This window comes from Chlamydotis macqueenii, chromosome 7, assembly GCF_036417535.1.
Source record: "Chlamydotis macqueenii isolate bChlMac1 chromosome 7, bChlMac1.mat, whole genome shotgun sequence".
In the NCBI taxonomy this organism is placed as follows: domain Eukaryota; kingdom Metazoa; phylum Chordata; class Aves; order Otidiformes; family Otididae; genus Chlamydotis; species Chlamydotis macqueenii.
Window position 1 is genome coordinate 130,776 of NC_141562.1, and position 14,509 is coordinate 145,284.

At 47.7% G+C, this 14,509-nt stretch overlaps 2 protein-coding genes across 2 annotated transcripts in view; one reads left to right on the top strand and one right to left on the bottom strand.

The window, feature by feature from the left end:
* TLL2 (tolloid like 2) overlaps window positions 1-6,107 on the top strand; it is a 92,532-nt gene extending 86,425 nt beyond the window's left edge. Inside the window, 5 exon segments of the mRNA XM_086751775.1 lie at window positions 1,335-1,382; window positions 3,613-3,666; window positions 3,924-4,040; window positions 5,130-5,195; window positions 5,637-6,107. The gene's annotated coding sequence lies outside the window, so the exon portion shown is untranslated.
* Window positions 6,108-7,038: 931 nt separating this feature from the next.
* Window positions 7,039-13,275, bottom strand: LOC104476783 (cytochrome P450 2C20-like). The gene is made up of 9 exons (XM_010116686.2): window positions 13,079-13,275; window positions 12,580-12,742; window positions 11,937-12,086; window positions 11,485-11,645; window positions 10,914-11,090; window positions 10,245-10,386; window positions 9,621-9,808; window positions 8,325-8,466; window positions 7,039-7,625 (listed from the first exon to the last, which is right to left on the bottom strand). Exons 1-9 carry the CDS (start codon window positions 13,256-13,258, stop codon window positions 7,444-7,446), a joined length of 1,485 nt encoding a protein of 494 aa, XP_010114988.2. The 5' UTR covers window positions 13,259-13,275; the 3' UTR covers window positions 7,039-7,443.
* Between the last annotated feature and the right edge of the window lie 1,234 nt (window positions 13,276-14,509).

Below are 14,509 nucleotides of genomic sequence, written 5' to 3' on the forward strand. Positions count from 1 at the left end.
TCCAGTACAATGTCCACAGTGTGTGTATAAAGGCCACACTTATAAACAAGCCTCCAGCTAGTGTCTGTGATGGGAGGATGAATCCTGGATCTTATCCCCTCTTTGACTTTGCTGTGAATTATGGTCCTCAACACCCAGTGATGTGCCCTGCTCCTAGACTGCAGGACTTAGACTGAAACAAGACTGAAGAGCCAAATCTCTCAGAGCCTGCTTGCATTTTGAGCCTTCCCTTTCCGTAACCTGCAGTATCCAGACTTTTCTTGACATGCCTTTCACTGCGTTGACCTCCCTGTTCTGAAGTAACCAGGCTCTCCATGCATGGCAGCAGAACTTCCTGCAGTCAGAAAAAGGATAACTTTCTGCCAGCTCCCTCTCTACTGGCTTTTTGTGGATGCAGAGCAGGGAGACCTCAGCAGCTTTGCTCTTTCACTCCAGTTTATTTAGTTTTCACATGTTTCTAGGACTGGCTGGGGTTCAGGAATGAAGTTGAACCTAAGTGTCTTAAAAGAGCTATTTCACACAGATGTGCATGCTACTTATCCTTGGATTATAGGAGAGGCTCCTGCACTGCTTGCCCTGATAACCCCCCATCTAAAGCTAAGCCTCTCCGCAGCACCATTCGCAACACTGGCACTAACACCAATCCCTATGGGCAGCCCGAGCTGCGCAGAGAGCTCACCAGGTAACAGAGCGAGTATTGCTTTCAGCAGCAGAGCTGCACCAGCAAAAGAGGTTAAGAGCAGCTTTCAGCTATCTCCAAGCCTCCTTCTGCATTCCTCCCAGGTGGCAGACAGACAGCACACCTAGCAGACTCTTCTGAATGTCTCCTTCTCTATGTGAGGAAACAATTCAGTCAGGGAGGAGTTAACATGTTTCTATCATTTCCAGCTGTCCTTGAATCAACAGGAGCAGGCAAGTGTGATTAGTTTGGGGCTCAAAGGCTGCAGGTGCAAGTCCTTGCTGTTTTACAAGCTGCCATTTTACTTAGCTCCCAAGCCATAGTGGGGTTAAACAGCCTTACCCTTTCTCACTAGGTAGCCCTCAGAGTAAACGTATTAAATAATAAGGCCCTGACTATTCAGCGGCTCTGCCTGGTATAAACAATTCAGGCAAACCAGTTCATGTTGCCTCATATAATTTCCTTCACTAGCATGGCATGGTTTTTGTTTTCTCTGGAGAAATGCCTTCCCTGTTCAGTTCCAACAGATATGTTCTTATGCCACCATTTCCATTCATGTCAGAAGCGCCTCTCCCCATCCCACACTTGGCCAGGGGCATCTCCCAATTGCTAATACTCAGGTCTGATTTTCTTCATTTTTTTTTTTTCTCTGCAGGAGACAACAACATCTTTCTCACCATTTTACAACACAACTGTAAATTCAGTAAGTACGCTGCACAGGATGAAGATTGACTGACTACTCACCATCATGTTATCTGTAGGAGCTGGGGGGTGGGATTCTGGAAGAGAAATTGCCACTTTTATGGCTGAGTGTTGATGCAAATCTTCTAACAGACTGCCCTAATGCCACTGACATTATATTGTAGTAGTAAAGATAGGTGAGATGCTTAAAGTACCTGGATTCCTGCATTTCTACCTGTTTTCCCGTTTATTTAGAAATGGGCAAATCCAGCAAGAGGTGAGTTTGCTAAGCCTGTAATGCAGCTGAGCTTTCTTCCTCCTCCTTTCACCGAAGGCAATGTGAATGTCATTTCAGATATCATCTCTGTTCTCTCCCTGTGAGAGAGGGGGTGAAGAGGAGAGCAGGCCATTAGCCATCACAGCAGTTACCAGAGGGTCTTTTACTCTCCTGCCACTCAATTAAGATATCTGTCACTGCTAATTCTTTGCTAAAAGCCATGGAGTTCCTCTCTCTTCCCACAAAATGTTGTGGGTGGGCATGCAAATATCTGGGCCTTCTAATCCTGCCTTCTGCTTGCTGTACTGTGAAATACAGTCTCCCTTCTGACGCACAGACCCTTTCTGGTTTTGCATCTTCCCAGTCAGAGATCAATTGCATTTTTCTGCTGGATTATAGGCAGAGGACAGCCACAACCTGCCTTAGAATGGGGAAGGGCAGTTTTTCTGGCTTGTGAGTTACTGAAAGATGGATATAGATGTGAGTATTGATCATGGTTGTTCTTGACTAAACAGAGCATCTGTTAGCTGCAGGGGCCAGAGGAGACTTGGCTGACCTGTGGCCTTTGAGGGGGCACATACAGCTCTTGAGCTCTGGCCTGTACCCAGAGGCTGCTCCCTGCAGCTGTCTAGGGTGGGCACTGGATCCTGTGGCTCTCAGCTGGAGCAATGTCAGCTTGGAATGGTGGGTCAGCCTCGCAGAGGGGATAACAAGTGAGGCACCTGCCATCATCACTGCCTGTGTGACTGTAGCCAGTTCGTAGGATTCCTATGCACAAAGATCACCCAGCATGTGATATTTAAAAGCACAACAGTATTTCTTGCTCTATTATAGCCTTGCATAAGCAGTTACTAGCATATGCAGTTACAATTCTTAGCATAAGCAGTTATTAGCAATATTGTTTTCCCTTTGTGAGAGCCTTACCAACCCGACTAAGCCGGAGACACCGCCGAGCAGGAGGGTGATGATCAGCGGGGTCAGAGCAGAGAAGGGAGGTAGGCGCAGCACCTTCAGGGCGTCCCCTGTTGTTCATAGAGTGTGCTCTGCGTCCTTTCTCTGCTCCGAGCCGCCTCTGTTTATACCCTCAGCAGATTCAGTGGCACAGTACTGACCAGGTGCTGGTGCACGCGTGGCCAGCGCATGCAGCAAGGCCTGCCAAGTACGTGCCCTGCTGGGTAACAGCGGTTCCCGGATAGCAGCAACATCCTGCTCAATAACACCCCTCCTAGCTCCCCTCTCTGAGATAACAACCCTCCTAGCTCCCCTCTCTGAGATAACAACCCTCCTAGCTCCCTTCTCCAAGGCTGCGTTCTCACAGCTGTGTGCAGCTTGTAATCTCCCACAGTGGCCCTATATGGACCATCACTGAAATCCCTCACACAGTGATGGACTTTCTTCTTGCTGGAGCTGCCTTGTCATTTGGAGCTGGGTATGGCATTTTACAGTGGCTAGGAAAAAACAGATGGTTTTGGTTCACCAGGTTTGGCAGTGCCCTGTACTGCATCCCTTGCATCTGTGAGTCAAGGCACTGATTGATCCTCCCGGCAAGGGCATGGAGGTAGCTGCCTCTAACATTGTGGCAAGGACAGAGGGCAGACTGTTGCAAAAGCACATCTTTTCCTGGGGCTTCCCACTCATCTTTGTGCTGCTTTGCATTACGATTCTAGCTTTCTCTGGCATATATTTGTGCTTATTTCTTGTGTATGCTTTTTTTCCAGCCTCAAGCCTCTGTTTGAGGAAAAATATATATTCCTTCCATTCAGTCAGAGCCATTGCTGGAGAGACCAGAGTTTGGGTTCTTGCTTATGACTGGCAAGTACAGGCCATGACCACAGGGTGCAGCTGGGTGCTCCATATGTTACTGACCACATGCTATTGTTTAAGTCTTACAAATGCTCACTTAGCCTCTCTACTTGCTTACTTTGTATTAAACACTTTTTTTTTGGTAAATGTTCTATAACTATCTTATTTCTAGACTCCTGCACATACATCTGGAAGCACAGCTGTCCAGGCAGATTGTTCTTCTGGGGTAAGAGTTCGTTTCACTATTTAATCAAATTGATTGTGTGGAACATTTTCCCTCTGGAATCAAATCTCTGCTTCCCTTGTCCATCTCAGAGTGCAGTACAGCTGGGCTGGATGCCACTGTTTTGATGCAGGGCTGCAGTTTTGTTCCTCACATTGGCTTTTCTTGATATTCTACAGTAGCCACTTTCTCAGCTACTGAGCACAGAGCTAAAGGATCCCACTGCATGTGTTTGACCTGACTATCTGTCTTTGTGTTAGTATGAGCCCTGGGTGGTTGGAGTAGCTGCAGGGATACCCAGCTTCCTGATCTTGGTCCTTGCAGTCATCTTGGCAGTGCTCTGTGTGCTCCAGTGGAAGAACTACAGCTGGAATCAGGTGACTACCTTCCATCTCCTGGCTGCTTTGATATTTCCCAGCCTAGACCTCCATATCAGAAACCTGATTCAGCACCTTCTGAAGCTCTCCAGAAGTTCAGGACCATATCTTTAGGCACTCAGACTGTTTCTGTTCTGTCTCTGAAAGGCTGGACCTCAGCTTAGGAGTTGCGGGTTCATAAGGATAAAAGATAAATCCATATGAAAATACTGAAGGGGCATCTCCAAGTGATCTGTTAGCTAGCAGGAAATGAAAAAATAAATGTCACCACTGTTCTTCAGTTGATTGCAATTTCCCACAGGAAAGAATTCATTTAGGGATCCTCTCACTCCAAAACAGTGTTACTTAGCTCCAGAAATGCTGCCAAGGTGTTTCACAGTATGTATAGCTTGGTCACCTTTTTTCCTGTGTTCCAGCCCATGGGGTGGATGGGTCTTCACACACTCCTGAGGTAGAGTTAGGAGTTTCTCTAGCACCAAGCTTCCTTCCTCTGAGTTGAAAAAGCACCCACACCAGCAGAGACAGTCAACCTGCCCACAGAGGAAGAAACCGAGGAAGCACTGTGGCAGCCAGACATTGACAGTTCTACCTAAAAGGGCCCTTCCCCTGCCACTTTACAGATGTTTTTAACCAGATCCAGTACTTGCATGGATCTTTTATGTTTTATTTACTTCAGAAATAAAGGTGTAACAGTAGTGAGGGAGGCAATTTCCCTGTAGTTGTTGTTGGTTAATTTTTTTTTTTTTTTCCCCTGGATGTCAATGTAGAAGTGAGGGTTTTCCTCTGTGTTAAAGGATGAGACAAGTTTTAGATGTTCTAATAAAGGCAATGCTCAGGCTTTGAGGTTTCTCCTCTGCAGGCTCATTCTCATGGGCAGGCATCAAGTGGATTCTATGATTGTACCAAATGAAAGAGCATTTTGGCATTCAGCTTAGAATGTGTTGGATATTATCCCTGATATTATCCCGTGTGGTTTTTTGTTCCCTGAATATGTCCTCAAAGCATTTTCTCACTGCCCTGTGCTTCTTATGCAGTTGTTTGTGAATTGTGGATAGATGTTTTTTGCTGCTCTTTTGTTTGTTGCTTCAGACAAATCAACATCCTGATGAGCAGGAAGAACACGAATATGAATCATTCCCTCCAAGACCTCCAGACGTAAGTCATCTATTAACTAATTCTCAACATAACAGACATGCTGCTGAGCAAGTTACTAAATGCAGGACTAGCTTTAAGGGTAGCCCTAGACTAGTAGAGAGCTTGCAGTAAGCTCTCTCCCCATGCTTGGCTGGGGCTCCTACATGACTGCTGTTTCTGGTTACATGTCTGCCCGTTTGATGCAAGCCCAGATGAGAAGCTAGCAACGGTTTGCCGTTGTTTTAGAGTACACAGGCTTTAGAGCTGCATCCTTCATGGGCAAAAATGGAAGAAGAAGGAGGAATGAACCTGAGATGTGAGCAAATATGACATTTTATTCAAAATACTACCAAACATGTCCAAAGAGAGGTGGGAATTCTTGCATACTGTATTCTCTGCAGTACTCATAAAGCCTCTGAGTACCTTGTGACAACCATCACAGAAATCCTATTTTTCTTCTAGGACTTTTATATGACCGTGATGCAGGGGACAACACATATCTATATAAATGAAGATCCAGACAAACACCGCAAACCAGACATCAAAATACAACCAAAGCCCGTGAGGATGAAGAAGCCCAGAAGAGAGCCACCTGTGGTAGAATGCGTTTATGAAAACCATCTGCTCTACCACTGAAAGAAAAGCACCAAATAGTGGCTGGGACTAGAAATAACGGACACAGTCCTTTTCCTGGACACCAGAGGTCACAGGGTTGCAGTTTATGAACAAAAGAGTTTTCTCTTTGTGCATACATGAAATTCTATGGAGGACAGGACAAAGAGGGTAAAAGAACTCAGCACCGATGCCTCTGAGATGTGGAAGCAAAATGAGATTCCCTTGGAGTACCTAAGCTCTCTGGGAGAGATGGTTTTGCTGTCCTCCTAAATTTAAGTTAATTCTTTTTAATAAAGAACATCTAAATCCCAGCAGTGATACCGATGGCAGCCAGAGAGTTGGTTGGAATCCCTATCACTCAAGTGCCTGAGCTCCTCGCAGCAGCCTGCAAAGACAGGGAGGTATTCTTCATTTGGCAGAAGCAGTCCGGACCATAAATGAGATGAAGTGATATGCCCAAGAAAACTGGACAGAGAATGCAACTCCAGCTGCATATACCTTAGCCCTCATGATGGAAACTTCCCTTAGTTCTCAGCTGTTCCTTACTCCCAATGACCTCTCACTAACGCTGTTCTCTCTTCTGTACCTTGGCATTTCAGCTGGGAGGAGGGTGGGAGTGTGATTCAGGCAGGAGACATCATCCAGAGAAATGATCTCCTCAGCAGCCCCATCTTGATTTGTCTGGGGATGCCGTGAGTGGCCACAATTACAAGTGGGCTTGTGCTGGCAAATGCCTTGGGAAGAGCAGAAGGCCTGGGGGAGATGGTAGGAGGAGGACAGAGAGGGGGAAGGTACTCCCAGCTTGTGGAAAGACTGGGCCACAGTGTGCCCGAGAAATGAGAGGAGCCCCCAGGAGCAGCCCAAGGTCCCATCGAGGTGATGAAAGCAGCCAGAACTTCAGCCTCTGACCTGAGGGAGGGGAGCGCTCTCCTCCAGGAGGGATGCTGCAGCTGTCCTTCATCCGGCTGTGGGCAGCGGGATTGGCAGCCCCAAGAATAGCAGATAGAGTTACTGATAGCCACTAGGCCACTGGACCCCATTCCCCTCCTACACCATGAGCCTCCCCAGCTTGTGTTGTGCCAGGGCCTCCTTCAAAGCAGCAGCAGTGGGTCCAGTGGCTGAAGCAGGCAGAATCCTTGCCCCAGGAGGGACAGTCCCTCCCACGGGGCACTGGCCACAGGTGCTGCAGACCAACTCTGCAGATGTGGGCACTTCCCCAACCCAAATAATATAATAGGTAAAGTCCTCATAAATGTTTTTTTCTTTATTGGGTCATTAATGTACACACATACAGCACTATCCATCTACAAATCATGCTGCTCTTGGTGGGACATGCTGCAGAAGAAGCAAGTTGTAAACAGCCATGGGAGCCGTGTTTGGGAAAAAATCAGCTGTTTGATGCAGTCACTGTGCTCAATAAGCCTGTGGACGGTGTCAGTGCAACAGGCTGCAATGTCACCCAAGGCCTCCCTGCAATGTGGTGGAGCAGTGCTGGGAGGCTTTGAAGGTGTCTACTCTGTGCATGTACCTGTGTTTGGGCTACCTTCCTCAAGGCCTTGGAAAGGTGGGTCAATGCTCCTGCCATTGGTGTTAGTAAGGGACATGTAAAGGAGTAGCCAGTTTCAGGACACTTTGGAGAAAGGTTTTGTGCTTTTCAGCGGGGGACAGCACAGAGCTGGTAGACAGGAGGTACGTTGCTTGTCCCACTCAGTGTCGGAGTTACGTTAAGTTCCTGGAGGTCAACAACAGGCTTCAAGGTAAAGCTCTGCAAGATGGTGGCCACGAGTAAGAATATCTCCATGCGTGCCAGGCCCTCTCCAGGGCATATTCGCTTCCCTGGAAGTGAAAACAGCCAATAGTGCTCAACAGGTATTGCCAAGTAGACCAGAGTTTGTACTAAGCAGATGTGTTGTGCAGCTTTATTTACCAGATACAGCCACAGTAGTGAGATGACTGTCAGGATTACTAAGGACATTTGCAAGAGAATAGTTTGTTGGAGAAAGACCCTTGGCAGTTTGGCTGGCTGTTTGAAGGAAGAACAGGAGTAAAAGCCTTAAATGTGGAGGAGGCATCACAGGAGGTAAAATGAGAGAGCGCAAGGTGACGTAAAGCATGAGTGAGAAAGTGGAGGGCTGGGGTTATTGATAGGTGAGTGGTTGCATGTAGCCTGAGAGGTACTTATGAGGTGCTGGCGAAAAGAGAAGCTACAACAGAAAGACAGATCGGTTAAGGATTACTTTGGTGGTTGTGTAAGAGGGTGATAGGCATTTTAGAAAGTGTCAATGGGTCCCATTCATGTCGTTATATTGGCAGCTCCTAGTAGGAGGTTTGAGAAGCCACCAGGCCCAGATAAGATGGCAGATGCAGCTGGGGAAGAGAGCAGCAGGGAGGGGTTATCCAGAGAGCAGTGAGCCCCAAGGAAACATCAGTGGGACCACGCTGGGAAGAGGGAGTGTGTATTACAGGGAAAGGCAGGGTGGTCCCCAGAGGGGGAAGTTGACAGAGAGAGGCAGAGAGAGAACACCTGTGCTTTACCTGCTGAGAAGGGCATGAAGAAGTCACTCTTCTTAAAGGTGCCGTTCTCATTCAAGAAATGTCCAGGGTTGAACTCATTTGGGTTTGGAAACTCTTTACTGTCATGGAGGACAGAACTGAGGATGGGAAAGATAGTGGTACCCTGAGGTAACACAAGAAGAGCAGAATATGAAGGGGAGGTGAGTTAGATCACTTAATGTGACTGCCTGCCAAGTTAAGACTGAGTGTCCTAGCACAGCCCTATCAGTGCCTTTGGTTTCTCTTTGGGGACCATTCCTTTGGGGAGGCAGCTTTAGGGAGACCCTGCTGGATGTCACATGTTGGCTTCTCTTCTTGAATGCTCCCTCTCACTTTCAGACCATTTATCCTCACCTTGCTCTGGTCATCTGGCGACACCCCACCTAATTCTTCCTCTTTCTTAGTGTTTCACAATAATGAACTTGTAGATGCACTATGTTCCTTCTTTTCTGTGAGCTCCAAAAAGCAAACGTACATAAGGCTGTGGAAATGAAGCTGTCTTCTTCTCTTCTGAAAAGTTTTGCCTGCCACAGTCCTCTTCCTTCCCTCTTCCTGACTGCCATTGATGGGGCGGTGGGATAAGTAACCCAGCAGTGCTAACACAGGACCCCTCTGCTGGAAGCTGAATAGTTCCCCGGGTCCTGCCTTTTGATTTTAATCAGTTGGCTGAAAATGAAAAGGCCAACAACCCATGTGCTGCCGTTCCCCTGCTGTACATGGTCACCCAGAAGAGCAGAGACCATTGCTGCAGCAGGCCAGGCCAGGCCATGTGTTGCTCTAGCCCACCACTGGCCAGCAGAGACTGTCTCGGGAAGAATGTAAGAACAGGGCAAACAGATTTTGCTTGTTCCCCTGAATGCAAACATGGCCTCCAGCACTTTGTGGCTCAGGGGCTCTCTGCGCTCAATAACATTGACTAAATTTGCTTCCAAGCATGTGCACAGGCTCTCCTGGACGGTGGTGAGCAGTTGTATGGCTTTGCTGCCTTTTATGTGAGAAGTCACTACTCTGTTTTTTTTCTGAACTCACTGTGTTTCTGCAGATAGGTAAAGCTGCAGAGCAAGTGAGCAAAGAAGCTGGGCAGAGCTACCTGTTCCTGTTTTGACTCATGGAGTAGCAACAAGTGAGCTACAGGAGCCTGAGGATAACACCTTCATGAAGGGCTGGGTGACAATGAGGTCATGCCACAGCATTTCTAGCTTCTGGCTTGTAACTGACAGCCTAAGAGCAAACGTGCTGCTAGCTTGTTGTTGAACTTGAGGGAGCTTGCCCACTAACCTTGGGAATGACGTACTCTCTGAAGCGGGTGTCTTTGCTCACAGTGTGAGGGAGAGCCAGGGGGATGAGGGAGATGAAGCGCTGGATTTCATGGACCACTGCATCTGTGTAGGGCATCTGGGCCCGATCAGCCACACAAGGTTTTCGTGATCGTCCTACTACCCGGTCAATCTCTTCTTGAACTTTCTCTGTCATGAGAGGCACAAACCATAAAATAGGTAAATAAAACCAAACCTACTTAAACAGATTTCCCTAAGCTGTCCAAAAATCACAGATCACAAATGACAGGAGCATTGGTTTGGTGTTTGGTTTTGGTGTTGACTAGAACACAATTCCACTGCAGCCCATGCAAAGAATGTCCTCCTAGTGACTTGGCTAAATAGGAGTACTGGAAGATAAAGATGTGGACGCAGTCAAATCCCTGGCTGTGAAGGGAGTGCAGCTGATGATGATGCCAGTGAAGCTGAGGGATCTCTAATGGCCACCCTAGGGAATGGCAGTGCAAGGGCCTTCCCCATTTGGGTAAAATATGAGAAAGAGAGAACAGTTGGGAGAAGGATGTGCTGTCAGATGCATGCCCAGCCCAGGGGAATTGCTATAGAGAAAGAAGTCACAGACTAGTACCTTGTATCTTCGGGTATTTGAGAAGAAGCAGAAGCCCAAATCTTACGGTGGTGCTAGTTGTCTCCGTTCCAGCAATGAACAAGTCAAAGGTGGAGGTTATCAGGTTCTTCATGTGGAAACTGGAATTAGGTTTCTCTTTCTCCTAGGAAAAAGGCTGGGCTGTTTCTCTGACTGAGCTGAGAAAAGTGGCCCTTTCTTGTGTCCCAGGCCTTCCTTTTCACCTAGGGCTGTTGCATTTCTCTATTAAGGTACACCAGACATCTGGGACATTGCAGTGCTATCTTCGAGCAGTAAGCTCAACCCTAGAGCAACCATTTTTTAAGCTGTGCATTGAATAATACGTAGCTGTCTGTTTGCCCTTGCTGTGCCAACTGCTTTCCCGTGAAAGAACTGCAAGACCAGACTACAAATGTCTCTGCGTTTCTGTGAGAGCAGATGAAGGTCTTGCTGTCCAAGCAGCTGCAGGTAGTGGCTGGTGAGTGTGCAGACCCAGAGCTATAAGCTCTAGCATAGGCGATATCTGAGGTAATGTTGGTGTCTTCCCACTGGGCACTACACAGCCCGGCTGCCTGGGAAGGGGTCAACCCAATGTCTGTGTTACTTAGGAGAGGGGGGGGCTCAGTGTAGGTGTGTTTGGGCATGAGCTGGGGTTGTATGCTGTCTCCTTACCTCCTGCATTTTGCTGAGGAAGCAGTCAATGAAATCTTGAGGGGAGTTGGGATCTAGGGAGGCTTGGTGCAGCTTCACCTCCTCTGCCACAAAGGCTTTTAGGTCATCAAATTCTCTGAATATTTTGTTATGTGGGCCAGGAAAGTAATCCAGGATCTTTGAGTACATCTGGTAGAGCTGGAAGGAAAGAAACAAGAAGGTCCCTAGCATGACCATTGCCCCATCCTTTGATATTAGCAGAAAGCCTAGGAAGGCTACAACCCTCTCAACTGAGCCAAGCAGAAGAGCTATGAGGCTGGGCAGTCTGATAGGGTGGTAGAGACTTGCTTAGCAGTAGTAGGAACTTTAGAAGTGGAGAAGGGTGGTCAGGACGAGGGGAAAGCTGCGCTTAACTGGCAAAGCCAACTCCATTGGTGAGGGTGCTTCTTGCTCTTGAATGAGTTCCCTCCTCAGGAATGCAGCAGAGCATTGATGGCATACTAGTTAGAAGACTGAAATGGGACTTCGTTGGGAGGAGGCCTCCTGCTACCCTGGGAGAATGTTGCCACTGTGAAATGGCTACTCAATGTACCTGTCCCCACTTGGAGTTCATCATCTGAAAGATATTGTTCATGTTGTTCATCAGGGCCAGGAACTTCTTGTCTTTATAGTCATATCGTCTCCCAAAGACGATGGAGCATATGACATTGGAGACAGCACAGCTCAGCAAGAACGTTGGGTCAAAAGGTGTTCCTGTGATTTCAGAAAAGTTACAAACCATTAAAAAAACCCAAAACTATGGCTACCATGGGTAACCTGAGCTCTGGTTGTTAGTGGAAATACCAGATCACAGTCTCTGAGTGACACAGGAGGGTACACCAAAAAGAATAGTATGTGATCATGGAATTAATTACTGCTTTGTGATGAGGGGCACCTGGTGCATGGACCAAACACACAGGAACTTCAATTCTACGCTAAAGGCATGGGCTCCCTTAATATAGTCCTTTTTTTGCAAACATAATCTATGTTAAAAATGGACTGTACCCTTTGTTTTGTTGATCTCTTCCAGCAAGTGCTCAGATTCCTCCTGGATCCTCTCTTCAATGCTCCTCTTCCCCATTCCAAAGTTGCGCAGAGTGCTGAGAGCAAACCGCCGGAGTTGTAGCCACTCCTCATTATTGCTAAAAATAATCCCTGCAGAGGAAGAAGGAAGAGGGAAGACCTGGCTTGCGTGTGCTGAGTGTGAGATGAACAGAGGCTCATGGTGACAGTGAATCCTGTCCCTGAGAGAGCACTGTCATGGTAGTGTCATAGGGTGCTGTGGTTTGGAGGCAATCTTTCGAGGTCCTGTAGTCCATCTGCCTGCTTTTGGCCTTCCCCACCACATAGCCAACCTCCTTGTGAACAATTCATCATTCATATCTGCACATAGTTTCCCTTACTGGAGCTGATGGCTGTTGCTACTTGCCCTTTCACTGCCCATCGCTGAGATCAATCTGGCTCCATTTCTCTGCTGCCCTCTTTGAATGGTGGAAGGCAGCAATTACAGCCCACTCTGCCTTCTCCAGGTGGGACCCACCCAGTCCCCACAATCTTCTCTTGTGCATGGTACACTCCAACTCTAATCTGCTGAACACACCCTCAGCCTTTCCCTTCTCCTCTAAAGAATTTCAGTCAGCAAACATACCTAATCCATTGTTAGCCCTGTCTCCTATTGGCATGGGTCCTCTGGCAGCAAACTCGTCTGCGCGATCAACCAAGGCTTCTTTCACCACATCATGTCTGTGCAGCACCACCACTGGGTCAAAGCCCAGGTGCACTGTGAACACTGGTCCATACTCCTCACTGAGCTGTCAAAGTGCAAGAAAGAACATGGAGCAGATAGGGAGGAGGAGTTGAAAAATGGTCTTGTTGCTGCATCCCACTGCAGGCAGTGCAGCTTCACAGACCAGAAACATCAAGATTTGGTCCTCTCATGATAAATATGGGTGTGGAGGGGGTTCTCAGCTATCAAGTTCTCAACAACAATGGCAGCAGCAACGAGAGGGAGCAGATGAGATCCGCGTGATCTTCCTGCTCCTCTCGGATTGACACTCATCAAGCTATGGCCACAGATTGTCCCCATGCACAGGTCCCACACATTTCTCACCCACAGAAGAAAATAAGAGAGAAGAAAGTGGCCTTACCTTCTGGAAGGTTTCAGACATGTTCTTTGGTTTCACCTGCAGCACGTTGCCTATGATAGGAAGGGGAGCTGGTCCTGGAGGCATCTTCCCCTTTCCAGACCTCCCTCTCCATGCTGCAAAGGAGAAAAGGCAAGCAATGCAAATCAGGAGGACAACAGTGGCTGCTCCCAGGAGCTCCATTTGTTTCTGAGGCTCAGGAGGGAGTGACTCTGGCTGCTGGAGCCCAAGTTTATATACTGAAGGGCTATGTTAGCTCAACAGCAGGTTTTGGATCACGTGGCTGAATTACTAGTCAAATATTTGCTAGACTGCCCTGTGTTACGAAACTAGGTCTTCTCTCAGTGTTAATTGAAGACACACCTTATCTCAAACAACTGCAGAAGCTAACAGAGATTAAGAAATTTATAATGTGCTTATAAAATTTGTTTTGTTTCACCTGAAGTTCATTGTCAAAGAGATCACACTAGGGGGGCACTCTTCTACTGAGGTGCTCCCAGAAATTCACTGTCACGAGAGCATCTTCCAAGTACTTCAGTGCCATTTGGATTTTTTGTTCTTCAGTATTGATTGTATAAGCTCTCAGTGGGGTGAGCCATCCTTGCTGGTTCCTCAAGTCTTCCTGACAGTGGAGTTCGCACTGCATGTGATGTGCCAAAGAACATATTGATGTGTTCTCCTCAGTGCACAGAAGCACCCTAGGGATGTCTGGCCTCACAAGAAAGGAAAGTATAAAATATTCATCTAGCAGAGGCAGAAAGGTCTCCAGACATCACAATAGATGAGAAAGGACTTGCTGGGAGTCATAAGATAAAGACATAAGAAATGGGACTAGACTCTGGGACTCTGACCTCTTCAAGGTCTCCCAGAGGAGATAAAGAGTGAGAGAAGCAGGTAGAGAAGAGAGAAATCAAGAACTTGAGAGGGTTCCTGGGGCATGGCTTCCCAAGCTGAGACACAGCTGCACTTGTGAGAGGCTGGGTGTAAGTTAGTGCAAGCTGGCAACTAGTCTTTGGACTTGCAATGGCCAGAGAAGCCCATCCAACCTACTGCTGGAAGCTGGCTTGCACAGGTTCCTGCTTTGTTGATTTCTGACTCTGATACAAGAAACTGCTCCCCTGGAAGGAACAGAGGTGCTCTGGAAGGCTGCAGGGCATGTCTGATGTGTTGTAAGGACTTCAAAAAGAGCTGAAGGCTTCCCGCTGAAGATTACTCCAGGAGCTGTGTATCTGCAAGGTCCCAACAGCAGTGGCAATGGCAGGTAGAAAGGACCCTCAGGGCTGTGGCACTGCCTATGCTCAGCTTGCTCCGACTTGCCATATCCCTCTGTCTCTCCTGACCTGTGACACTTTTGCAGGCAGAAAGATCTCATTCAACTGAGCTGAAGGTGTTGTGAGGACAGGAGATGTGGGAATTAGCGAGGGACCTGGGTGA